Source organism: Nicotiana tabacum, chromosome 11 (assembly GCF_000715075.1).
Source record: "Nicotiana tabacum cultivar K326 chromosome 11, ASM71507v2, whole genome shotgun sequence".
Lineage (NCBI taxonomy): Eukaryota > Viridiplantae > Streptophyta > Magnoliopsida > Solanales > Solanaceae > Nicotiana > Nicotiana tabacum.
The window spans coordinates 101,130,535-101,158,339 of NC_134090.1; the positions used below are offsets into that span (position 1 = coordinate 101,130,535).

The 27,805-nt window shown below is 38.0% G+C and overlaps 1 protein-coding gene across 8 annotated transcripts in view; it reads right to left on the reverse strand.

Annotated features, from left to right (window-relative positions):
- LOC107824417 (DNA topoisomerase 3-alpha) overlaps positions 1–26,699 on the reverse strand; it is a 63,576-nt gene extending 36,877 nt beyond the window's left edge. For 6 of the 8 annotated variants that reach the window (XM_075225324.1, XM_075225320.1, XM_075225322.1 and 3 more), the window contains exons 1-11: positions 26,291–26,699; positions 25,177–25,355; positions 25,003–25,075; positions 24,629–24,751; positions 24,418–24,539; positions 24,265–24,337; positions 24,055–24,171; positions 19,223–19,306; positions 9,739–9,918; positions 9,448–9,576; positions 7,696–7,770 (exon numbers count right to left, since the gene is read on the reverse strand). In XM_075225324.1, the coding sequence (XP_075081425.1) occupies positions 7,696–7,770; positions 9,448–9,576; positions 9,739–9,918; positions 19,223–19,306; positions 24,055–24,171; positions 24,265–24,337; positions 24,418–24,539; positions 24,629–24,751; positions 25,003–25,075; positions 25,177–25,355; positions 26,291–26,608 (1,473 nt within the window). In that variant the 5' untranslated portion in view covers positions 26,609–26,699. The remainder of the gene's footprint in view (positions 1–7,695; positions 7,771–9,447; positions 9,577–9,738; positions 9,919–19,222; positions 19,307–24,054; positions 24,172–24,264; positions 24,338–24,417; positions 24,540–24,628; positions 24,752–25,002; positions 25,076–25,176; positions 25,356–26,290) is intronic. The other 2 variants (XM_075225326.1, XM_075225327.1) reach the window with 1 other exon arrangement.
- Between the last annotated feature and the right edge of the window lie 1,106 nt (positions 26,700–27,805).

Below are 27,805 nucleotides of genomic sequence, written 5' to 3' on the forward strand. Positions count from 1 at the left end.
TCATGTCAGCTCGGGAAACATACCCGAGCCTCTTTTCCTCGTAGTATTGAGAGTCATGCAAAGTCTGTTTTTTCTTTAGTTCATTATGATATATGGGGTCCTAGTAGAGTCAGTTCAACCTTGGGATTTCGTTATTTTGTTAGTTTCATTGATGATCATTTAAGATGTACTATGATTTTCTTAATGAAAGATCGTTCTGAGTTGTTTTCTATATTCCAGAATTTTTGTGCTGAAATTAAAAATCAATTTGGTGTTTCTATTCGCACTTTTCGCAGTGATAATGCCTTAGAATATTTATCCTCTCAATTTCAGCAGTTTATGACTTCTCAAGGAATTATTCATCAGACCTCTTGTCCTTATACCCCTCAACAAAATGGGGTTGCAGAGAGAAAGAATAGGCACATCATTGAGACTGCTCGCATACTTCTCATTGAATCTCATGTTCCGTTGCGTTTTTGGGGCGATGCAGTTCTCACAGTTTGTTATTTGGTTAATCGGATGCCTTCCTCTCCCATCCAGAATCAGATTCCATATGCAGTATTGTTTCCCTAGTCACCCTTATACTCTATTCCCCACGTGTTTTTAGGAGCACTTGTTTCGTTCATAACTTAGCCCCTGGGAAAGATAAGTTAGCTCCTCATGCTCTCAAGTGTGTCTTCCTTGGTTATTCTCGTGTTCAAAAGGGATATCGTTGTTACTCACCTGATCTTCGTAGGTACTTTACGTCATCTGACGTCACATTTTTTGAGTCTAAACCTTTCTTTACCTCTTCTGACCATTCTGACCACCTTGATATATTTGAGGTCTTACCTATACCGACCTTTAAGGAGTTTACTATAGCTCCTCCTTCACCTTCCGCCACAGAAGTCTTACTCATTCCAACCGTTGGGGAGTCTAGTATGGCTCCTCCTAGACTTCCCGCCACAAGAACACCGCTCTTGACGTATTATTGTCGTCCGCACCCAGCATCAGGCCCAGCTGATTCACGTCCTGCACCTGACCCTGCTCCTACTGCGGACTTATCTCTTCCTAGTACACTGATTGCACTTCGGAAAGGTATACGGACCACCCTTAATCCTAATCCCCATTATGTCGGTTTAAGTTATCATCGTTTGTCATCACCCTATTATGCTTTTATATCTTCTTTGTCCTTTGTTTCCATCCCTAAGTCTACAGGTGAAGCATTGTCTCATCCAGGATGGCGACAGGCTATAATTGACGAGATGTCGGCTTTACATACGAGTGGTACTTGGGAGCTCGTTCCTCTTCCTTCAGGTAAATCTACTGTTGGTTGTCGCTGGGTATATGCAGTCAAGGTTGGTCCGGATGGCAAGATTGATCGCCTTAAGGCCCGTCGTGTTGCCAAGGGATATACTCAGATATTTGGGCTCGATTACAGTGATACCTTCTCTCCGGTGACTAAGGTAGCATTAGTCTGCCTTTTTCTATCCATGGCTGCTGTTCGCCATTGGCCTCTCTATCAGCTGGACATTAAGAATGCCTTTTTACACGGTGACCTTGAGGATGAAGTTTATATGGAGCAACCACTTGGGTTTGTTGCTCAGGGGGAGTCTCGTGGCCTTGTATGTCGCTTGCGCCGGTCACTTTATGGTCTAAAGCAGTCTCCTCGAGCCTGGTTTGGTAAGTTCAGCACTGTTATCCAGGAGTTTGGCATGACTCGGAGTGAAGCTGATCACTCTGTGTTTTATCGGCACTCTGCTTCGAGTCTGGTGGTCTATGTTGATGATATTGTTATTATCGGCAATGATCAGGATGGTATTACTAAATTGAAGCAACATCTCTCTCAACACTTTCAGACTAAGGACCTGGGCTAACTAAAGTATTTTCTGGGTATCAAGGTTGCTCAGTCTAGCTCAGGTATTGTGATCTCACAACGGAAGTATGCCTTAGATATTCTTGAGGAGGCAAGAATGACAGGTTGTAGACCTGTTCACACTCTGATGGATCCGAATTCTAAACTTCTGCCAGGACGGGGGAACCTCTTAGCGATCCTGCAAGATATAGGCGGTTGGTTGGTAAATTAAATTACCTTACAGTGACAACACCTGATATTTCCTTTCATGTGAGTGTTGTGAGTCAGTTTATGGATTCTCCGTGTGATAGTCATTGGGATGCAGTTGTTCGCATTCTTCGGTATATAAAATCAGCTCTCGGCAAAGGTTTATTGTTTGAGGATCGAGGCCATGAGCAGATCATTGGATACTCAGATGCTGATTGGGCAGGATCACCTTCTGATAGACGTTCTACGTCTGGATATTGTGTCTTAGTAGGAGGAAATTTGGTGTCTTGGAAGACAAGAAACAGAATGTGGTTGCTCGGTCTAGTACCGAAGCAGAATATCGAGCAATGGCTATGGCGACGTGAGCTAATTTGGATCAAACAGTTGCTCAAGGAGTTGAAATTTGGTGAGATTAGTCAGATGGGACTTGTTTGTGATAATCAAGCTGCTCTTCATATTGCGTCAAATCTAGTGTTCCATGAAAGAACTAAACACATTGAGATTGACTGTCACTTTGTCAGAGAAAGGATACTCTCGGGAGATATTGCTACAAAATTTGTGAAGTCAAATGATCAGCTTGCAGATATTTTCACCAAGTCCCTCACTGGTCCTCGTATTAACTACATATGTAACAAGCTCGGTACATATGGTTTACATGCACCAGTTTGAGGGGGAGTGTTAGAATAGTTATGTAAATAGGAGTAAATAACTCTAATATAATCTTATGTATATTTATATACGGCTCATTGTATCATGTTTAACATATGAGAATAATATCAATAATATTTTCTCCCGTGCTTTCTCACAAGTGCCATCACCAAAGCTCTAAATTGTAAAATCGAGTTCTTTCCCGATCATTGTATTTTTCAGGATCTTCAAATAGGGAAAATGATTGGCAGTGGTAGATTGTGTGATGACTTGTATATATTAGATAGAATTCAAAACTCTGGTCAAGCTTTTTTAGGGGAAAATAAAGATTTCAGTCAAGAAATAATACAGTGGCAGAGACGGTTAGGACACTCATCATTCTTTATTTTGATGAAGTTATATCCTAATTTGTTTTCAACAACTCAATTTGAATCTTTGTGCTGTGATGCGTGTGAATATGCCAAGCATAGTAGAAACTTTTATCTTGTGAGTGACAATAGAAGCATAACTCTGTTTATGACTATTCATTATAATGTATGAGGTCCTACCCAAACTGTTTCTTTGTCTAGTAGTCGATGGTTTGTTACTTTCATTGATTGCTGCACCAGAATGACTTGAGCATATTTGTCAAAAGCCAAAAGTGAAGTTTTCTCTTGTTTTCAGTCATTTCATAAGATGATTTACTCACTTTGATGCCAAAATGAAAACCTTGAGAACTGACAATGGATACGAATACATGGATAAAGATTTGGTGTTTATTTGGAGTCCAATGGGATAGTCCATCACACTAGTTGTCCTGTCAGTAGTGCACAAAATGGGGTTGCTGAAAGGAAAGAATAGGCATTTGTTAGAAGTAGCAAGATCTCTTATGTTCACCATGCATCTACCAAAACCTTACTGGGGTGATGCTATTCTAGTAGTTGCCTATCTTATCAACAGAATGCCACGTAAAATCCTCAACTTTCAAAGTCTTCTGGAAGCTTTAAAGGGTAATAATGAATATATTGTTCCTCCAAAGGTGTTTGGGTGTGTTTGCTTTGTCTATACTAGGAATTCTAGAAAATTTGATCCTAGAGCTATAAAGTGTGTTTTTATAGGGTATTCTCTAATAAAAAGGTTATAAATGTTATCATCCTTCCTCTAGGAGATCTTTTATTAGCAAGAATTTTACCTTTCGTGAATCTGAACCCCAAGTATTACCTCATACCTCTTCAGGGGAGAGCAATAAGGAGGAAGAGGTGAGTCTAGCTAATTCCATTACTGAACCTCTTGATGACATTGTCACAGAGAAAAGTGAAATTGGAGAAAGAATTCAGGGGAAGACTATTGGGCATTTGGATAGGCTTGATTTAAAAACTTACTCAAGAAGAAATAGTGCAGAAGAAGCCACTATGCAATCTACCAAATCTGAACCTTCTTCTACTGGTGAGTTATCTACATTTCCTAACGAATTATTGCCTATTGCTCACAGAAAAGGAGTCACATCTTGCACCACCAAACACCCTTTTATCCTATTTTTGTCTCCTATAATTTTTTGTCTCCTTCCTATAGAGCATTTGCCTTGTCTATTTCTTCTGTGTTTATTCCCCAGAGTTGGAGGGAAGCTTTTGCATATCCTAAATGGAAGCAAGTTATGATTGAAGAAATGAAGGCCTTGCCAAAAAATAAGACTTGGGAACTTGTCATTTCACCACCCGACAAGAAGTTGGTTGGCTGCAAATGGGTCTTCACTGTGAAGCACAAAGCTGATGGCTCGATTGAAAAATTCAATGCAAGATTAGTGGCTAAGGAATCACTCGGACGGAGTGGATTATCAAGAGACATTTGCCCCCTGTTACTAAGATGAACACTATTAGTATTCTTTTGTTTTGTGCAATTAATCTTGATTGGCACTTGCAACAGTTTAATGTGAAGAATGCATTTTCTTCATGGAGACTTAGAAGAATAGGTGTATACGAAGATTTCTCCTGGATTTGATACTGCAAAAAGTCAAGGAAAGGTATACAAATTGAAGAAAGCCTTGTACGGACCGAAGCAATCCCCCAGAGCTTGGTTTGACAGATACTGCAAAGCAATAATCTCCTTTGCATACCAACAAAGCAATGTTGGTCGCACCCTCTTCATAAGACATCAAACGGGTAAACTCACTCTTCTCATAGTTTATGTTGATGACATAGTAATGACAGGAGATGACAAAGAGGAGATGGCCCAATTGAAGAAGTTGTTGGCACACGAATTTGAGATCAAGGATCTAGGAAAACTACAGTACTTCTTGGGAATTGAGGTTGCTAGATCAAAATAACGAATCGTTATTTCTCAAAGGAAGCATATTCTGGATCTCTTGAAAGAAATGGGTATGACAGGTTACAAACCAACAGAATCGCCCATTGAAAATAATCACAAGTTACAAACAGGAGTTGGAGAACCAGTTAATGAGGAGAGATATCAGAGGTTGGTTAGAAGACACATTTATCTCTCTCATACTAGACCTGAAATAGCATATTCAGTCAGCTTCGTGAGTCAGTTCATGCATGATCCTCGAGATCTTCATATGCAAGTTGTCTTTCACATTTTGCGGTATCTAAAGTCTGCTCCAGGCAAAGGTGTGCTTTTCTCTAAACATGGTCACCTTCAAGGAGAAGCCTATACAAATGCGGATTGGGCTAGATCTTTAGATGATAGAAGATCTACATCTGGTTACTGTACACTAGTAGGAGGGAATTTGGTTACTTGGAAAAGTAAGAAGCAAATTGCAGTTGCTAGATCAAGTGCGGAAGCAAAATATAGAACTATGGCTTAAGGTGTACGTGAACTTCTTTGGTTACTAAAATTACTAGAGGAATTGAGACTGTCTGGAAAGTGGAAACTTTTCTTATATTGTGCCAACAAGGCTGCCATCAACATAACTTATAATCCAGTCCAGCATGACCAAACAAGGCATGTTGAAATTGATCGATACTTCATCAAAGAAAAAGTTACGAGTGGTGTCTTGAGCTTGTTTCATATGTCACTAGAAAAACAGTTAGCTGATGTGTTTACCAAGTGTATCAACAAACGTACTTTTCATACACTGGTTTGCAAGTTGGGCATGTGTGACATCTTTGCACCAACTTAAGGGGGGTGTTGATTGGCTTAATTATTAGGAAAGATTTGATTTTGATTGAAAAAAATTTGATTCTGATTGAGATTTGATTTTTATTCAGATTGATTGTAATTTATCTACCTTACTAAAATAGTCATAGGACCTAGTGTATAGATACATATGCTTAGGGATGTAAGAAACATACAGAAATATAAAAAGCCTTTTCTTCTTCTCAAAATCCACATAAACATCATTAACATTTTCAACATAAAGGCAAAAAAGTTTGCTTTTTGAAGCAGGTTTATTGGAGGTACGGACTGTCCTAACACAAAAACAAGAAGATGAAATGAACCATGTAAAATTGGGCCACTCGGCAAATCAGAAAGTGCATTCTTTTGCTTACGCAAAAGAAAGCTAAAAGTGGTCCTCAATGCTACGAAAACTCTGAAGCTATCTTACTGAACTTAGGACTTATAAATTACAGAATTATTGTTCAAGCTAAAGCTACAAGTTAGCGCTGGTCTTCAAACTGTTGTTGCATCTCAAACTAAAATATTTGATCTTAAATGGATACTCAGTCAACTAAAAGTAAAATGAAGAGAATTTTTAATTTCAGTAGCACACCCATGATGTAATTAACTTTTGAGAGGTAAGATGGGAATTAAAAGGAAAACCCAAGAAAAAGATGTAAAAGATAAAAAGAAACAACAGAGCTCCAAGTGGACAGGCTGATGTAATTATTTTTGGCTCTTTTCGAACACGTGTATTATGTACTTGTATAGACCATTCGATGCATTTAGTAGCGGGAACCCCTCTATAGCTGGTCCATACTCTTGTATAATTAATGAATACTGGGCTATAACCTCTTTGCCAACAAACGCGCTGATCATCGAAGAAGGAACTGCTGATAGGCCTTTGCTAACCCCAGCACTGCCTCCACTTTCATGTTCCCACACTATTCCCCCTCTACCACCTAACTATCCCCCTTGAGCTACCTTTTGTCCTCCTCAGCGACCAACCTCAGTCAACTCAAAGTTGAGGGCAGAGCCGCTGAATCTGTTAACTTATTGACCTTTCCCCTCTTCAAGTCCTGGCAGATTCAACCTGCCCAGTCTAGACTTACATCATCGAATTTAAATTTGCTGCATAAACTAGATGAGCAATTTAATCTTCAGACAGTCAAGAGATAATGGGAGGAATAATGTTCTTTTCAAGAGGCTGCATTGAAAACCTTGAAAAGTAAATCAGAAAAAAAGTAACTAGATGACAGTAGCTGGGGGCGCCCTCTTTGTTTGGATTAGCTTTCACAGTTTTGGTCTATGTTGCTCAGATCCTTAAAAATGTTTCCGAATATATCGAATCCTCCAAAAGTTATTCATTTTTGGAGGATCTAACATGGGTTGGGCGGCATTTTTGGAAGATCCGAACAACATAGGATTTGGTGGCTTCGTAATTCGTGCCTTCATAATAGCCCACTTTCATTGTTAGTGATATCCTTAGAGAAAAGGGAAGGGGTAAGATAAGGGATCTAGAGGAGGAAATAGGATGTAAGAAGTTGTTTAAGAAAATTTTGTAACATCTAGCAACCAACCACTGCCAGAAGTAATAAAGGGAAGAAGAGTGCCAAAGGACTCATGCATCTTAAGAGGAATCTGAATTCTCAAGTCTGAATATGAAAAAGCATATCAAGATTTCATGTGAAATCAGTTGTCAGCCCCACGACCACAGGCTCATTCTCTAATTTTAGTTCATAAACTTGAAGTTTCCTAAATATACTTAGAAATGGGTTGAAATAATAAAGCTTATCATCATAGCGCAGGTGATAATCAAAATACTGCAAAGAAAATCACCAAAAAGTGCATGCTTAGCCTCACCATTGCATAATTGCAATCAGTAACAAAATAATTACTTGGTGATTAGATAGAAACAAAGAGTATGAACGAACCTGTTGACCAAAAGTGTACGTGGGGATCACTGAACCTCCCCATGATTCAAATCGGTACACGTCAAGGTAGTTTTTCTGTGAACATAGAAAAAATGACAATTCATTACAAATAGCCAAATTACGATCGTAGTTGCACAAGTCCTCTACATATTTCTCACTTTCTTGTTTGAGTGAAGAAATTACATGCTTGAGTTAGGGTGCCAAAAGAATTTTATAAAGAAGAAGAGGTAATTAACATCCTCCAGGTATTGGTATCTAAGTAGATGTTTAAAGTCTATCCTCATAGTAAAAATTGGTCCAGTATAAGAAAACTGAAGAAATTATGAAAAGAAAAAGGCTAAAGAAGAGAATGAATGGAAAGCATTCAAAAATCAAATTAAAACAATATTAGCAGTTGGAGGTTTCTTCTTCCTCCATTATCGATAAATCAAACATGTATCCTGAAACAAAATCCTTTTCCTCAAGATCCAATTAAATAGAAATAGAGAACGAAATAACTAGAAAGGATACTGGAATCCCCCTCTTCTAGAAGGATTATCTACAAATCTATTCATTTTACCTGCATTCAGACCAAAAACTGACATAGATGTTATGGGTAAAAATATTTTTTCTGAATTTTGTTCACATCTTGGATCTATAAATTGACTCCTCTCCATAAAGGAGGCAAATGAAACCAAGGTTTCATGTTCGGTTTTGAATCAGAGACGTTAACACTAATGGATAAATATGAGCAAAGCTAACCTCAGAGGTTGAAGCAACACATTAAATGTCCTTTTGATCAACTATCATTAAAAGGACCCTAAGCTATAGCACCAAAACAGCCTCTCCAGCCTACCGCCAGGAGCATTAAATAGGGATCTCACAGTTTGGAACCTGATAATTGAAATAGTGAGGAAAACACCAGCAGGGTGGCAAAAAAGGGCAAATGTCCATAGGGGAAAGAAAGCTTTCATCAAGAGCAAACTGTCAATATACCGACTTACTAAACCGTCAAGTGTAACTGAAAAATTGTAGACTTCAAATAAACATCTCATAGGGCCCATATAATGGGATAAAACGTTTAATACACACCTTATCCCCCCCAAACTTGCACGGAAATCCTTTTTACACAGCTTTTTCGTTGTAGGCATCCTTTTACTCATTTTATTTATCCATTTTTATAGAAAAAACCCAACTAAAAGCAACAGTTTGTACTTAAAAAGGAAGACCTAATTCCAAAACAACCCAAGGTTGTGGCCTAGTGGTCAATGAAATAGGTTGAGAACCTTGAGGTCTCAGGTTCAATCCCAGCAGAGGCAAAAACACTAGGTGATTTCTTCCCATATGTCCAAGCTTTAGCAGATGGAGTTACCTGGTACCTGTGCTAGTGAGTAGCCGAGGTGTGCGCAAGCTGGCTCGCACACCATGGTTATAAAAAATCAAAAATGATCCACAAATAACTTGTATCCCAAAAAGACTAACTTTATCCGAAGAAGCATAAAGCACTAAAAGAATATACTTGTTTAGGTTTTAAATCTTTTTATGACAAGTGTTTTTAAGTTTTAAATCTTAGCTTGAGACTTTAATCACTTTAAACAAAATTAAAACTAAGAAAGCAATTTAGAAGCAGTATCATACTATAAGTTCACTTTATTCTGCTCATGGCAGCACACGGTCAACCCCATCACAGAACAAAAATGGCACGCTGTCAGAGCATGCGCCAGCAGTCGGACAGAATGCATACAGAAGCAATTATTGCAATAGGAAACTTACTGCAAGTATCACTCTCCCACATGCAAAAAAGGATTCACCAGCAATATCAATCTCAACTGTAGTTTCAGCCCCAACAGCAGGTTTAGAAACACAGGCCAAGAAATGGCGAACAACCAACTCATACACTCTCTGCACAAGAACAAATGTCAGTAGTAGAAAAGGAGTTCAACATAGGCCTCAAGGGGAAGTCATTTCCCCTTGAGTTGGATGAATAGTGTCAACATAGGCCTCAAGGGGAAGTCTCATCTAAATTGACACCAACTAAGAATTAGTGTCAGGTCCAGTACTAACATGGTGGTCCTGGCTCCACCTAGATTCTCCAGCAGAAAATTTAGTTGGATGAATGGGTGGATGGGCTTTGTCATCATGCCCACCTCCACTAGGGTTTCTCCATAGTCCTGATTGAGGGTCTAGTAGGCGCTGCGCATATGAACCCCATACAGGATGACCACCTTGTTCTTGCACCATTGTCTGTGTATATAAAAAGAATCAACTGTGTAATTTCATTAATGATACCTAAAATGACTGTATTCTAACAATCAAGCAACTCAGTCAAAACAGATCACAGAACCTTAGTAGCCATTCTGGTTGCCTGAATATTACAGTTAAGCAGCATGGGCATTCTGGTCAGCTGACACAGCTGAATTCCACGCTTTAATTGTTACTAAATTTTCTCAGCTCAATTGTTACCAGCGTTTTAATTTTAAATCATATAACAACTTCCTACCTTTTCCTGAATTTCCTGAGCTATTCTCTGCTATGTCATGGGTACGGGCAATAAGGTCATTATGGCTTGGCTAAGTTGTTACTTGCTACTCCCTCTTTTCCACTTTGTTTGACACTATTTCTAATTAGTCTGTTTCAAAAAGAAGGGTACATTTTTATATCTCCGTAATGAGAAGCTTTTATAGTCACACAAATGATATGACATGTTTAAGACCACAAGTTTCAAAAGTCTTATAGCCACACAAATGATATGGCATGTGTAAGACCACATGTTTTAAATGTCTTCCTTTCTTTCTTAAATTTCGTGCTAAGTCAAATTTTGCCAAACAAATTGAAACAGAGGGAGCAATTGTTTTGAGAACTTCTCCTTATATGTTACAAGTTATGTACGAGTTATTAAGCTTAGAGATTTAAGAGCCCAAGTACCTTAATACTGGTCCCTCTCTACAAGTCCAGTTATTATCTTTGGAACTGTATGTCTTGAAAAACAATAGTTTCTTGAAACGAAGAAAATTGTTCTGATTTTCAAAACAAAACGGGTTTTGCTGTAAAAAACAGTTTTCTTTTTGGAAAAAGAAAAAGAAAAAACAAAGCCAATTCTCAGCACACACCCAGAAACCATTCTCACATACAAAATCTGAACACATTCTGGGAAAAAAAATGCAGAACAAAAACAAAAGAAAATTGTTTTCTAATTCAAATTCATAGTAAATTTGCTTTTGGCTTCTAAGAGCTATTTAAAAAATTCTGGTGTTTTAGTTAGCAAGCCTCGATGAGCTTTCCTCAACTTAACCCTACCAATTGGCCTAATTTAACTGTCTTAGTCTCATTTTTGGTTAATTATGTCTAGTTTACTAGTTAGGTTTTTCCACAACACCAAATGCTTCTGTATTACTGCATTGGAGAAAAATTAGATTTTTAAGGAAACTCATATATGCTCTTTCATTACCCAAACTGAAACCGGAGCATGGGACTTATTTGTCTTCTACAAGTACTTCCTCAATCTAAAAGGAAAGTTATTATTTGTGGAGTATTTTTTACTGCATTTTGTTGAAACGTTTTTACATAGTTTTACTTATAATAGATTGTTATATAGTACGTTTATGTACTTCCTGGATATGTAAATTATTCCAAAAAATTAAAAAATTAAAAATTAGATGCATTGGCCCTCGTGCTCAGAACCATGCCAGTCTTCTTACGATAGAGAGAGTACTAAGTTTGCCAAAAAGATTAATGTTATCTCATGTTTTAACACAATTCAATTTCAATAATTGAACTTCAACTCATATTCTACTAATACTTGTCGCGAGTATGAGTATTGGGTTGGATGCTCTCAGCTTGTTCAGGTTAATCCAATTTGTCAAAATATTTGAAGGCACAAATCTATTGCCAAATCAGAAATTTTGGTTTTACTCCGTCTTTTGCAGTCCAGTTTTTAATTCCGAGCATCCTGTTGGCGTGGCCCTTGTGGAGGATAAGATGCGGGAGGCGAGACTTAGATGGTTCGGGCATGTAAAGAGGAAAGGCATTGATGCTCCGGTGAGGAGGTGTGAGAGGCCGGCATTGGAGGGCCAACGGAGAGGTAAAGGCAGGCCGAAGAAGTATTGGGGTGAAGTGATTAGGCGAGATATGGCGTTGCTCCAGCTAACTGAGGACATGACCATAGATAAGAAGGTGTGGAGATTGAGAATAAAGGTAGAGGGTTACCTAGCAGATTGTTGTCCTTGTTTGTCTCAGTAGCTTACAACTCTTAGTGTCCCTCGAGTACTTCTTTTTATCCCTAGATTGTTGTTATTACTTATTGTTGCCATGTTTCGGTTTTCTGTTTGCATTACTTAGTGTTAGTTTTGTATTTTCGCTTTGGTTGTCAGACTGGTTTGCTTGTTATTGCCACTTCCCTTTTTCCTTCCTGAGCCAAGGGTCTTCCGGAAACATCCTCTCTACCTTTTTAAAGGCAGGAGTAAGGTCTGCTTACACTCTACCCTCCCAGAATAAAAATAAAAAGGTAAAATGGTCACTTATTGTGGACCGGAGGGAGTATAAAATAAAACTAGTAGAATACAAAGTAAGCAAACGTTAATGTGTGAAAAATGCATGGTTAGTGCCCTTAAAAGATACAATTTCCTTAAAACATAGAAATTAACAGAGACGAGCTCTTGAAGGATAATGGAGCTTGGCAAATGATGCTACAATATTATCAGACACTACATACTGAAGAAGGAAGCCTAGAGACAAGGCATGGATGGTGTTACTTTCTCGAGTATTAGCCATGAGAATGAGAAGGAGCTTGAGAAACCTTTCAGGAAGGGTTAAACAAGAAGTTGTTTTGCCATTGCTTAGGTAATGAGGCACCAAGGTTTGATGGGTTTACGGACTTAATTTAGAATATTGGTTATTGAAAGTGTTGGTTTATGTTTAGTCAACAATGGCATGCCAATTGGAAGAGTTGGTGGAAAGAGTTGGTGTGGATGCTAGGAGGAAGCTTCCTCCTTTGATGTCACCCATGACATCAAGAGGAGGTAGTTTGATGTCACCAATGACATCAAGAGGAGGTCTTTACCTCTATAAATAGATGCACTCCTTCATTTGTAGAAACCATCCCAAAAAATAATACAATACATTGCAGTGAGTAGAGAGTTAAGAGAGAAATTCTCTTAAGTAGAATTGGGAAATCTCCCCTTCCTTTGTTAATAATAAGAAGGCAATTGTTCTCTGGTGGACGTAGGATTATTTGATCCGAACCACGTTAAATCTTGTTTTCTTTCTTTTATATTTCCACTAACAATTGGTATCAGAGCGACAGGATTCTTTAACGATCCAAGGAGGAAGAACAAGCAAAGATGAGTTCCATGAAGTTTGAAATTGATAGATTCAGTGGACGCAACAACTTCAATATCTGGAAGATCCAGATGATATTGTTACTGCAGAGGGAAGGTTCAATCCATGCTATTGACGGAAAGTATCCTAAGGATATATCAGCTCCCGATAAGGAGAAGATTGAAGGGGATGCATTGAGTGCAATCCAATTTCTCTTGCACCTAACGTGCTTTGTGAAGTGAGTACGAGTACCGAAGAGACGGCCAAACAGTTATGGGAAAAGCTAGAAGGGCTATACCAAGACCGATCAGTGACAACAAGGATGTTGTTACAACGGCGTCTTCACACATTTAAGATGGGGTCAGGTACTTCGTTACAAGATCATTTAGATGCGTTCAATAAACTTGTCATGGACTTACTGATTGCAGGAATTAAAAAGGAAGAGGAGACGCTTGCATGTGCTTTGCTATTTTCATTGACTTCAGGATATCGTGATATTGAGAATTCAATGATGTATAGCAAGAAGCCTATCAAGCTTGAGCAAGTGCGGCAGACACTTAACTCTAGTGATGTGCGGAGGCACATCGAAGGAGATAGAGATGACCAGGCAAGTGGGCTCTTTATGAGAGGCCGGACTAGCCAACAGGGAAAGAGCAAATCAAAGCACAGATCAAAGTCTCGTGTGAACAAGAAGAATACAGAGTGTTGGGATTGTGGCAAAAAGGGGCACTTTGAACAAGATTGCCCAATGTCAAAGTCCAAGGAAAAGGCGAGTGCATCTACAGTTGAACAGGTACATGATTTTGATAATGATTATGTACTAACAACATCGTGTAATAATAATAGTAGTTATGAAAACAAATGGGTGTTAGACTCTGCTTGCACTCTGCATATGACGTTCCGAAAAGACTGGTTTAGCAGCTATGAGAAAAGTGGAGGAACCGTAGTAATGGGCAATAATGCAACTTGTGCAATAGTTGGCATTGGCTCAGTTCGGGTTCGCTGCCATGATGGAGTCGTGAGGACTATTACACAAGTCCGTCATGTTCCTGATCTGAAGAAGAATTTGATCTCCCTGAGTACTCTGGATGAACAAGGCTACAGGTACATGAGCGAAGCAGGAACTATAAAGGTGACTAAAGGTTCTTTAGTCATGCTGAAAGGCAAGCTGGAGAACGGCCTTTACACATTGGCCGGAAGCACCATTGTTGGCTCTGCAAATGCATCTACAATGCAGTTATCTAATGATGACAAGGCAAGACTATGGCACATGAGACTAGGTCATATGAGCGCACGTGGACTGGAGATGTTGAGCAATCGTAAACTTTTGGAAGGTGAGAAGATCAGCACACTTGACTTCTGTGAGCACTGCGTTCTAGGGAAGCAGAAGAAGGTCAGCGTCAGCACTGGCAAACACAAGACAAGAGGAGTGCTAGACTACATCCATTCAGATTTATGGGGTCCCTCTAAACTTCCATCGAAGGGCAGAAAGAGTATCTTCTCACTTTTATTGATGATTTCTCACGAAAGGTTTGGGTGCATTTTTTGAAGGCAAAAAGTGATGCTTTTGAAGCATTTAAAGAGTGAAAGATTTTGGTTGAAAATCAAATGGAGCGGAAAATCAAGTATCTTCACATAGACAATGGCTTGGAGTTTTGCAATGAAGAGTTTAATGAATTCTGCAAGGTTCATGAGATCTCAAGACATAGGACTGTCACGCATACCCTACAGCAGAATGGAGTTGCCGAGAGAATGAACAGAACTCTTCTTGAAAAGGCTCGTTGTATGCTCCTACAAGCCAAAATGTCCAAAGTATTTTGGGCTGAAGCAGTTCACACTGCTGCTCATATTGTCAATTGATCTCCAACATCGGCAATTGACTTTAAGACTCCGAATGAGGTATGGTCAGGTGAACCCTCTTTAATGCCTCAGTCCGAGGATGAGGTGTAGCATATGTCAAAGATTCCTTATGCCAGTGCAGTCGGTAGCATTATGTATGCTATGGTATGCACACGTCCAGATATTGCTCAATCTGTAAGTGTGGTAAGTAGATACATGTCCAGCCCAGGAAAGAGGCATTGGGAAGCTGTCAAGTGGATATTGAGATATATCAAAGGAGCTTCTGGTATTGGTCTGACCTTTCGAAAAAGTCGAGGTATTTCAATTCTCGGTTATGTAGATTCTGACTATGCAGGAAATCTTGACAGAAGAAGGTCCACAACTGGATATATCTTTACCCTTGTTGGCAGTGCCGTTAGTTGGAAATCGACTTTGCAGTCGATTGTCGCTTTGTCTACGATAGAAGCAGAATACATGGCAGCAGCGGAGGCGGTGAAGGAAGCTTGAAGGAAGCTATCTGGTTGAAAGGTTTAGTAGCAGAATTGAGTTTGGTTAAGCTGGAATCAACTCTTAGATGTGATAGTCAGAGTGCTATTCATCTAAGGAAAAATCAAAGATTTCATGAGCACACTAAACACATTGATGTCAGATTTCATTTTATTCGAGATGTTGTTGAAGAGGGAACTATCAAGGTCGTGAAGGTTATCATAGATGATAATGCTGCAGACATGTTGACCAAGATAGTCCCGCTCGCTAAGTTTGCACACTGCAAGGACTTGGCAGGGGTGTGCATCAACTGATGCAACTCCGAAGAGAACAGTTGTTGAGGTGGTATGTTCAACAATGGTTTGATTCTTCTTATTTCTTACAACGGGGTTGCCCAGTAAGCTTAGAAGTTTTGGCCAAAGTTGTTCACACGCACGCTCGAAACGCAAACCAAGGTGGAGATTGAAAGTGTTGATTTATGCTTAGTCAACAATGGCATGCCAATTGGAAGAGTTGGTGGAAAGAGTTGGTGTGGAAGCTAGGAGGAAGCTTCCTCCTTTGATGTCACCCATGACATCAAGAGGAGGTAGTTTGATGTCACCAATGACATCAAGAGGAGGTCTTACCTCTATAAATAGATGCACTCCTTCATTTGTAGAAACCATCCCAAAAATAATACAATACATTGTAGTGAGTAGAGAGTTAAAAGAGAAATTCTCTTAAGTGTAATTGGGAAATCTCCCCTTCCTTTGTTAATAATAAGAAGGCAACTGTTCTCTGGTGGACGTAGGATTATTTTGATCCGAACCACGTTAAATCTTGTGTTCTTTCTTTTACGTTTCCGCTAACAGAAATGATTTTTGAAAAAAGATGTGTTGGAATGTATAGATATTTCCATTTTTGTGGATCATTTGGGATAAGTTTCAGTTCATCATTTAATAGTTTGGATGCCTAAGAGAAGAGGGGCATCTGATATGGAGCATGTACAAAATCATGGCAAAAATAGAATGAATAAGATATAGGATAGTAATGGATTAGAATCTTTTACTTAGAGTGCCTTTGTGAGTGGAAGACAAATCTTGGATGCAAGTTTTATTTCTAATGAGACAGGGTACTCGAGGCTCAGAAGCGGAGATCATCGCTTACGTGCTAAGCAGATATGGGAAAGCTTATGACCACGTAAAAAGGAAGCTCTTAAATAAATACTACTGCACAATGGGCTTTTGGGGACAAAAAGTTGATACATTATCACATATCCACCTTAAAGTTCTCCATAATGATTAAGGGGACTCCTATGGCTTTTCCAGTAATAATAGAGGCATTAGACAAGGAAACTCGTCGTCATCTCTGGCGATCGAGGGAATGAATGAAAAGATCCATATTCCACATCTTTTATTCCTAGATGATAAATTGATATTGTGCGAATTACAAATAAGACATTCAAAAATATTGATATGGTTTCAGGTTAATCCAGACAATGTATAGATATAATTAATTGAGATTATATTCCCATAGGAGAAGCACAGACCATACAAGAATTAACATCATCATATGGATATAAGGTGGCTAATCTCCTGAGAACTTATCTGATCCCACTTTCTATCATTCATCTACTCCTCCATCTCAAACTAGTTGAGATAGGCTATTTGAATCCTCTATACTCCATCCACTCTACTTGAGCCCATTTATCTGACCCTACCTTAGGGTGGTGACCGGTGATGCGAAAAATTTAAAGGAGATTGGAGAATAAAAAAAGCAATATTTTTCCAATAGGGGTGTAAAAACTCTTGTAGCTGAGGGCCTGTGCACCCCCGGACTGGGTAAAACCCACTGGGTGCAAACAATTTCTGAGGGCCATCGGACTGGGTAAAACCTGAATTAACCGTGGTGCACTTGCGGGAAACTCCTTTCCGAGGGCCTGTGCACCCCCGGGAATAGTCGGGGCTCGAAGAGACTCGGACACCCGGTGCAAATCAAAAAAAAAAACTCTTGTAGAAGCGACACTTTCAAGCCGGTAGTTCACAACTCATGTTATTGGTCACCATTTTGCTTCTCTTAGCTTGAGTAAGAAATTAATAAGGGACTTTTTGTGGTGTGAAGCAACAGTAGAGAGGAGATATTTGCCGGTAGAATGCGACAAGGTCATGGCCTCAATTAGAGCAAAAGGTTCGGGAGTCAGTAAAAACCCATATAAGTGTGGCACACGCACCGTCACATGGATTTTTTGTCAATGTGGCATTTTTTAGAATAATTTTTTTTTTAATCTTTTTAAGTCCAATTATTACGATCATTTTTTTGGAGCCAAATCTCTAGAAAAAACTTTAAAACGTTATTTTGTATAACAGCTTTATTATTTTGGCTAAAGATAATGATATCCTAGTAAAGTTGTTTAAACAAATGACACTGTTATAATAAACAATCATTCCATGTAAGAAGAAATAAAAAATATGCAGTTGGAACTCCATTATTCTGGCTAAAAAGGCAAAAAACAAAATTCCAACCAAATGTCTAACGAATTTGACCCAAAAAGGAATTAATACATAGTTAAACAAATAGTCGTTGCATGAGAAGAAGAAATACACAGTTTTTTTCACTCTTGAAAATACATCACTTGAACTCAATTACTTTTGTTAAAACATCTTTTTAATTGGCTAAAATAATGGAGTTTCAAAGATTTTGCTCGAAAAAAAAAAGAGAAATACAATTGAGATAAAATATCCAGTGTATAGTAAGATGAAACAAGGAGAAACAAAGTTGAAACAAATAAATTATTGTATTTGATTATGTGGCATAATAGTTGAAAAATATCCCATTTGGAATCTGTTTTTTTAATTTTTTCTCCCTCCCACGCACAAACAGATAGTGTATTCACGCTCTTTGCCACATCAGTGTCAAGGGAGTTGAGGCTATCAGATTGCCAAGTTTAGGGGGAAATTAGGCTACCCTAAAGTTTAGGTGTGTATTGAATTAAAATCAGTCACATTCAGGGGGAGTCCCACTATATTCTGCCTAACTAATATTGTAAAGAATAATCGGTATCTTGACTATCTTTCAAATAAATAATATCTTAACTTAAAATAATCAATACAAATTTTAACTATGAAATTAAGTTTTTTACCCGCTCGTATGAATATTATATGAAATATTTTATTTTTTGCACTTTTTAAATAACAAAAAGATATATATGAGTTTAGAAGGTATTTTTTCTTAATACATATTAATACTAATGAATGGAAAGTAAAGCTAGTAAAATACGAAATTGTTTTTAACAATTAAGAAAAATAAAGTAAGAAACATGCGAAGTTGCAAAATCGTATGGAAGCACACCATAAGCAATACGTTCGAAGGTTGAAAATGAGAATAAGAGAAATGGAAGAAAAATAGTGTAAAAATAACACTTAAATATTTGAAGGAAAAAAAAAAGAAAAAAAAAAGAGAATTAGAAAAGCTATATAAGGTTATATTACACGGGTAATTACCACCAATTCTTACTTACCCCTTGAGAATTGGAGATTGTAATTGCAACCCCTCCCCCTACACTTAGTTACATGCTGACCGTGTAATTATTTGGTCAAACAAACATCTTAAATTGTGTAATTGCACCCCATGGTGGCTTTTCAAAGAGGCTTATATACTTCGTAATATGCATTTACTGGTTTTACCTTAACACCCATACACATGCTCCTATCCTAATCCCCGAATCCTAAAATTTAGGTGATGACGAACTTCTAGATCCGTACTCATGTCAGGTGCCACACCCGATCCGAGCAACATAGATGGAACTCATGCTTTTTCATAACTTCTCTCTTCACATACTAATCATGATTTAACAAGTGGCATAGCTTGAATAACATTACCTACAACATGACTTACATTTAGCTTATAAGTGAAAAAAATAGTTACTCACACGCAAGTCAGTCTTCTCCGAGAAGCAATCAGTTTCTGTGCGAGGATAACTGATAAAACCATTTTGATATAGATCTTCTGCCACCTGCCAAAAAGGAACAGAGGAAGTTAATCTAATAATCCTGATCCAGAAGCATGTCGAGCAATTAAACATATTCATCAGTAAATATTAAAGGGCATACCACATCAATGAGGCAAATAATGTAAAATTCTGAACACTAGACCAATCAACTCACTGACCGATAGAAAAGACACCGGAAGAAGATACATAATACTCCTATCCTAGTTTATGTTATTCACTTTGCATCCTGGACTCCCAAAATTCGTCTCGCTGCTAGTATTAATTTTCTTGAGAACTTGTCAAGAACTCAGTACATTTAGCTATTCAAAATTTCAAATTTGAAGTCTGACAAAATATTTTTCCATATAAACAAATTTTCAACTATCATTTTGTTCTATTTAAACAAAAACATACAATTCAATTTAAACTGTAGAATTCGCAAGTTGAACAACATCACATTAAGATGGGGACAAAGACAAAGGAAGTAGGACATTCGAAAACCATGAAAATACTAATGCCTTACCAACACCAATCATTCTGAGACGCATGAAGTAACACACCAGAAAAAAACTAAGAGAGTCAAATTAGTCTAGAAAAGCGTACCCGTCCAACTCCCCCAAGCTTGGACAGATTGGGCTAGGAATACATTCATTGATGGGTCGATTTGGGCACACCAAACCCAAGATAACTCATACAGAAGCTTCAGAGCAGCCCAACTTGACCCATAAGTAAACTTCGACAACAAATACAACATGACATTTTATTTAATCGTTATGGATATTTCTGTCTTTATACTTTCACAATCTTTCTCTGTATAAAGAAAAAAAATGGTTTGATAACTAAATAAATTATTAACATAACAAACAAATAAGTGGAAAAAATGGCTTTGATCTGAGCAGGTTCAACTATGACCCATAGTTTAGTCAATCACCCATCTTGCTCCACATAAAATTGGGGTCATAAATCATTTATTGACTCACCCTATTTTGACCCACCCCCTCCGTAAACTCGCCCCTTTGACACCCAAAATTAATAAATGTGGATAGCATAGTTCAAATGCATTAGAAATTATGGATATTTAAAGAAAAATATCTAAATTCTGGATGAACATACAAGCTCAAATTGTAATGCTAGAGAAGTACAAATGGAGGCCATGTTGTCTACAACAATGGAGGTTTATTGGGCTTACGAAAGTGCCAATGGATTTGGAGAATTGAGCCACGAATTTAAAACGCTTACACTAATTAGCCTTAGTCCAATTGAGGCCCAAGAATCTCAAGAAATTGAAGAAATCCAATAATCCATTCAAGATTAGGATTTCTTAATTAGTAAGATTAGTTGGCATTCCATTCCTAGTAGAATTCTTTTTTTTTAGTTAGGATAGGTTTTTCTCAACCTTATTCTTATTCTTTTTTTTATATAATCGTGGTGTCCGATTCAACTTGCGTGCACCTCGACTAATTCCACGGATACCTGCCACCTCCCACCAGCAACAGGTACCAGGTAACTCTATCCATCAAGACTTGGATAGATGAGAGAAAATCACCTAGTATTTTTTGCCTCTGGGATTTGAACATGAGACCTTATGGTTCTCACCCACTTCATTGACCACCACTAGGTCACACCCTTGGGTGCTAGCTTTATTCTTATTCTAATTTAATTAGGATTAATTTTCCTAAACCTTATCAATTTTACTCATTGTAAAGCCAATTTAAAGAGCTCAATATGCTTAAAAAAGCATTGGTGATCAGTTTTTTTAGGCTCTTGCTTCAAAAACGTGATTTCTCTTTTGTTTATTTCTTCTTCCTTTATTCAACGTTTCTTGCAATCTTCCGGGATTGAAGAACGTGTGAGTAAGGTTCTTTTCATCTTAAATTCTTCTCACATGAGTTTGAAGAACGCATTCGCTAGTCTTGTGAAAAACTTTAGCAGGGTGCTTTTGTTTTCTCTCTTCTTTGTGCTTGAGAGGTGCAAAACCTTGCAAGAACATCAATGGTATCAAAGCACTAGTTCTAGGTCTGAATTCTTAAATTGTTATCTTGTTCATCATGTCGCCAGACAAGAAAATAACAAACTTGGGATCATTTTCAACTGATGAACAACTTCAAATTGAAAGATTAAGAGCTAAAACCCTTGAACGGGACAAAGAAAAAATTAAAGTCCAGCTAGATGGCTTAAAGAAATTAATGCAAAATTAGTTGAAGGTTTGGCGATTCAAAATCAGCCCCCAAATCCGCCACAATGCCTACAACCTCCACCACCACCAAGAAGTTGAATGATGCAAAGTTAAAGTATTCTACTTATGACAAGGAGTTCTATGCTATTGTTAGAGCTCTTTCTCATTGGAGTCGCTATCTTTTACCTCGAGAATTTATAATTTATTCTGATCATGAGGCCTTGAAGTATGTAAATAACCTCAAAAACTCAACATTAGGCATGCCAAGTGAGTAGAATTTTTGCAAGCCTTTCACTTTGTTATTAAACACAAGGTTGGGAAGGTCAATCAAGTAACAGATGCATTAAGTCAACCTTGTTTGTTTCTGCTATGCAATATACTATTTCGGGTTTTGAGCACATAAAGGAATTATATGCAACAGATCCGAGCTTTGGAGCTATCTGGAGTCAATGTTGGGAGGGTCCTCAGTGTATGTTTGTGCTTAGGGATGGCTATCTTTATTATGGTAAGCAGCTTTGTATTTCACAAAAGAGATTGTGTGAATTTATAATTCGTGGGTCCCATGAGGGAGGATTAGCTGGCCACTTTGGGCAAACAAAGACTCTACACCTAGTTCAAGAAAAATTCTATTGGCCTAAGATGGTTCGAGATGTCAATAAGCTGGTTGAAAGATGTGAAACTTGTATAAAGGCAAAAATGCACAGTCTTTAATCTCCTCTGTCAATTCCTACTCAACCTTGGGAAGACAATAGCATGGACTTTACGTTGGGCCTTCCAAGGACTCAAAGGGGTAAGGATTCCATCTTCGTTGTTGTTGATCGATTTTCAAAGATGGCTCACTTTATTCCTTGCGATAAGACTTCAAATGCAACAAACATTGTTGATCTCTTCTTTGATCATATTTGTGAAATTGCATGGAATTCTGAGAACTATTGTCTTAAATAGGGTTTCGATGTTCCTGGGTCATTTTTGGAGGACTTTATGGGCTAAACTTGGTACTAAGCTAACACCTAGCACTTCTCATCATCCCCAAACTGATGGGCAACCCGAAGTTGTCAACCGAAGTTTAGTTGTTTTACTGTGTGGGTTAATAAAGAAGAATCTCAAAGAGTGGGAATCGTTACTTCCTACCGCTGAGTTTGCTTTCAACAAGTCAACTAACCGCACTACGGGAAAGAGTCCATTCGATGTCGTATATGGTAAGAATCCTCTTAGACCACTTGATCTTTCCCCTCTTCTAGTTACTCATTCTTTTAGTGGAAATGTTGTCGATAAATTGAAGCAACTCAAGAAACTACATGAGAAAGTTCGGGCACATATCGAGAAGCAAAATGCTAAATACAAAGAAAAGGCTGATACGCATAGGAAACATGTGGCGTTCAAGGAAGGCGACCTGGTTTGGGTTCATTTAAGTAAGGAGAGTTTCCAAACCGCAAGTTTTCGAAATTACAAAAATGAGCTAATGGACCTTTTAAGGTGCATCAAAAGATTGGTGATAATGCTTATCGCTTGGAGCTTCTCAATGACTTTGAGATATCACCTATCTTCAATGTAGCAGATCTTGCTCCCTACTATTTCGATGACTCGAGGGCGAGTCCTTTTCAACCAGGGGAGAATGATGAACATACATTCTCAAATCGTGATGCTAGAGAAGCACAAGTAGAGGCCATGTTTTCTACAACAATGGAGGATTATTAGGCTCACGAAGGTGCCAATGGATTTGGAGAATTGGGTCACAAATTTAAAATGCTTACTCTAATTAGCCTTAGTCCAGTTGAGGCCCAAGAATTTCAAGAAATTGAAGAAGTCCAAGAGTTCATTCAAGATTAGGATTTCTTTTCCTTAAAGATTAGGATTTCTTAATTCTTATTTTAGTAGGATTAGTGGTATTCCATTCCTACAAGAATTTTTTTTCCTATTTTAGTTAGGATAGGTTTTTCTTAGCCTTATTCTTATTCTAGTTTAATTAGGATTAGTTTTCCTTAACCTTATCAATCTTACTCATTGTAACACCTATTTAAAGAGCTCAATATGCTGAAAATAAACATTGGTGATTGGTTTTTCTAAGCTCTTGCTTCAAAAACGTGATTTCTCTTTTGTTTATTTTTTCTTCCTTTATTCAACGCTTCTTGCAATCTTGCAGGATTGAAGAACGTGTGGGTAAGGTTCTTTTCATCTTACATTCTTCTCACGTGAGTTTGAAGAACACTTTCGCTAGTTTTGTAAAAAACTTTAGCCGGGTGCTTTTTAAGATCAAGAAAACAAATGCATAAAACTATTAGCAACATAAAATGATAGGACGATCCTTGACAGCAACAACGCCCATGACCTTGGGATATGAAGCTTCATCTGCAAAGCCTCAAATAAAGAACTTAGCGCTTGAAGCTGATTATAATCACCTAATATAACGGTTGTGTAAATTTTATACCTTAATTTACCTATATTAATTGCAGGCCTCAATTCTACAAAGAAACCAAAGAGGAAAATAAAAGAAAAGAAAAGGAAAACTAACAATATTTCCATAAAATTAAAGAAAAGAATATGTGCAAAACAGCAAAAGAGACATTTCCAGGAAAAACTTTTGAACAATGCCAACCTTCATTGTCTGCTCGGAACTCATACGGAAGTATCTGGATGCACGCTTTTCAAGCTCAATTGTACTTAATGGATGAGGGGGGTATTTGAGTTTCTCCTGCTGTTTAACTTTGGAAACCTTCCCAAATCAACATAATCAATTAAGCTTCGCAACCTCAATTTCTGGTCTATAAAAAGGTTTAGCTATGAGAATTGGCTTTCTAGAGCTCACTGTTGCAGTGGGTTCCTGGATGCACATCTCATAAATTGTTACTGCACATGTGTAATCAAACAGATGACCACGCCTGCCAAGTCAAAATTAGTATAGGTACTTTGACCTTCTATTTCAGAAATAATCTTATGACGGAACCAAGTGCAACATTACATCCAGTTAAACGTAGCACTGCCTTCATCGAAATTGTGAGTACAATTGATTGTCCAAAACTCTTCAGGCTCATGTGCTTGTATTTCCCAATAACGCTCCACAACAAAGCCAAGTGTAGGGAACTGCAGCAAATACAATGTACATTGCAAAATTTTACACCTCACACTGTAAAATAAAATCAACCTAGTGAAAATGTTATACTATCTGTTACCTGGCAGGGACCATAGCTTAAGACAAGATTTCTATCATCAGTTGCAAAATCAAGGACAAATGCATCTCTCAGAAGCATTGTCTGAAATCTTGTAAAAGAAGCTCCAATACGAAGATCTATCTCCTGCAAATTCAAATAGAAAAATACAGTATGAGAAACAAAGAACTATATTAGAGCATTCTGTCATACTTGACCAACCAGTAATAAAGATTCCAACTGTAAAATATAATGGTTAGCACTTAATTTATTATTTAAAAAGGTTATTGCAATTTTATTGCCACAGGAAGATGATGGTTAAGCTCTAGTTAGCTGTCTCAGACCTAAGAAAGCTTTTCACTGTCTTAAAATAGAATGACTTGTGGAACGGAACTCACTTGCCGAACATCTACAGCGTCAGAAAATAACTGATTTGGCTGAACAAGGGTCTGCACTGATTGGTGAATTTCCCTGGAGGTCTCAGAAGTATTTTTCAGGAAGTAAAATGACAATTCATGAGTAGCACGTAAAACCTTAATATGGAACACAAGATGTCAGGTAGCTGGCAGAACCTGTCAATTAAGGCAGAGAAACGAGCTCTCCACACATTAAGGTTATGATTCGCTTGTCTACATACTTCCAACACTTCAAATGCAATATTTTCTCCTTCTCTATCACAATCAAGCCACAATATAATCCACTGACATCCTCTGGCTTCTTCCTCCAGTGTCCTTTTGATATCCAATTTATCCTACAAATTACCAGAAAATATTATAGCCCATATTTTCATATTCTTTTACAAATGACGTCTCAATTTCAATCACAACAATGTTGCGATAAACCAAAGGAGAAAAATATAAATTACAACATAGCAAGAGGGAGGAAACAAATACAACAACATTTGACATGAATATAAAATATTGAAAAATTTTAAATTGGGGATACATAATTAGGAATGGCAGGCAGGGCGGGGGGCGGGTTCACTCTCCACTCGCGTTCACCTGTCCCGCCCTGCCCCGCAAATTTTTTTAATAAAAATTCTCTTTTTTTGTGGTTTTTTGCCAATAACACAAATAAACTTCCACCCTAATCACATCAGGTGACTTGGAAATAACATAGATTCCGATCATTATGTGGGACTTACTTTCTGCTCACGTTCGTGTCAAATCTGAAAGCGTTTAAGGATGTTGCATATGCAAGGATTTACAAAGAATTACTAATGCTTCTTCTGTTAAATTCACCAAATTTGATATTCAAAGAAGAAGAAAAATTAGTTACGAAAACAGCACTTTAACGAACCTTCAACAGGACACAGCACTAGTTAGTTCAAAAAATTAAATCCCCAACCCGCGACCCGCCCCGCTTGATTTTTTTAATTTAAAATTTGAACCCGCCCTGCCCGCAACCGCAAACTCCCAAACCCGCACCGCCGCTAGCACTCAAACCCGCACCCGCACCACCCCATTGCCATCCCTATACATAATTTGCATCTAGAACTTCCCTTTGGGATGCGGGGGAAGGATATTTGGAAGGTTACCCCATTGTGTATATTTTGGATAGGCAGGACTAGAAGAATACTTGAAGGGCAAGAAGAGGAAGATTAGAAACACCAATTCTGCATCTAGAAGAAATACCAATTCTTTTCCAACAAAAACAAACTGTAGGGGAGGAGATGAAAGACGGTACCTGAGGTACATACTTGCGAACAGGGGCATCGTAGAGGTGGAGGGGGTCACAGGAGTGCCATTTGCGGAAACGATCGTCAAACTCAAGCTCCATGAGGTGGCCGGTGACAGAGGTAAAGAGCATCTGGCAAGGCTGGTTCCGAATGGTGTAGTTGAACTCGAAGATTTTGTTGTACCTGGAACGTCCGTCTCTCACTCTCATCCCACCTCCTTGATTCCTCGATAGTATCCCCGACACTGCCTTCGCCACCGATGGCTTTTCTGCCACGTTCAGCACCCTTATCACCCGCCCTCCGCCTCCGTTTCCACCGCTCGCCATTCCGCCGCTGCTTTATAGGATTTTCCCGGCTTAACTTAAAGCTGTGCAGCCAAACCTCTTTTTATTCGTTTTTTCGGAAGTGGCTAAAAATGCCCCAACATTCAATTTAGAGCCGTTTGGACATAACAAAAATGCCATAAAATTTTCAATTTTTACCTTTAACTATGAATTTCTAAATTTTTCAAAAATTTCTAAATTTTTCAAAAATTTGGAAAACTCCAAAAAGCTATTTTTCAAAAATTATGCTCAAATCATTCAAAAAATTTCAAAAACAACCCAAAATTATATTCATGTCCAAACACAACTGTAATGTTTAAATACCATTTTCACTTAAAAAAAACACTTTTTTGGAATTTTACAATTCTTACGTCCAAACGCCCAATTAGTTAAACTTTTGAATACCACTACCATTATAAATATAACTTTTTCGTGACACTCAATTATTGCTCCTTTTTTTACTCAAATCTAAATTAAAATGCCCATCCACTAAAAACCCATTCGACCCACATATACCACCTCGACCCGAATTCTCCTAAAAAAAAGGCCCAAGTAATTTCTTTCCTCCATTTTGTGTGACCTTCTTTTCTTTCTTCGTCTAAGTATTATTTTCTTTAAAAATAAGCTTTTGGGTTTTCTTCTTGCTCTTTTTTCTTCAATTCCTCCCATTTACACCTTCTGTAAAATTAGTTCTTTTAAAGTTCATCACTGTCTGAATCTCCAGTTTCTTCTCGTGATCCAATTAACTCACATAGATACTATTGTGGACTGATTACGAATTATTTTGCATTGTTTATTCTTACCAATGCTAGACGTAGATTTTATAAATGGAAAAAGGTCAAATATATCTCTGTATTATCAAAAATAATTTAAATATGCCCTATGTTATACTATTTGGTCATTTCAGACCCTACCGTTATACTATGAAGCAGATATACCCTTATTTTCGACGGAATTCTATGTGGTTTCACATGATTAAAAAGACCATCCTTATATTTATTTATTACCCAACCCAAAGTCCTCCGGTCCCACAAAAAAAAAGCCCCTACGTTAGATAGCCCTTTTTCTTGACTCCATTCGACAAGATTCTCATATGCACACCTATCTCATTTCACATGGCCTACTCTCAGTTATCAAGCGCACTCCATCATTAAAAAATAAAAAATAATAAGAGGCTCCAAAATACATCTTCAGTGACGG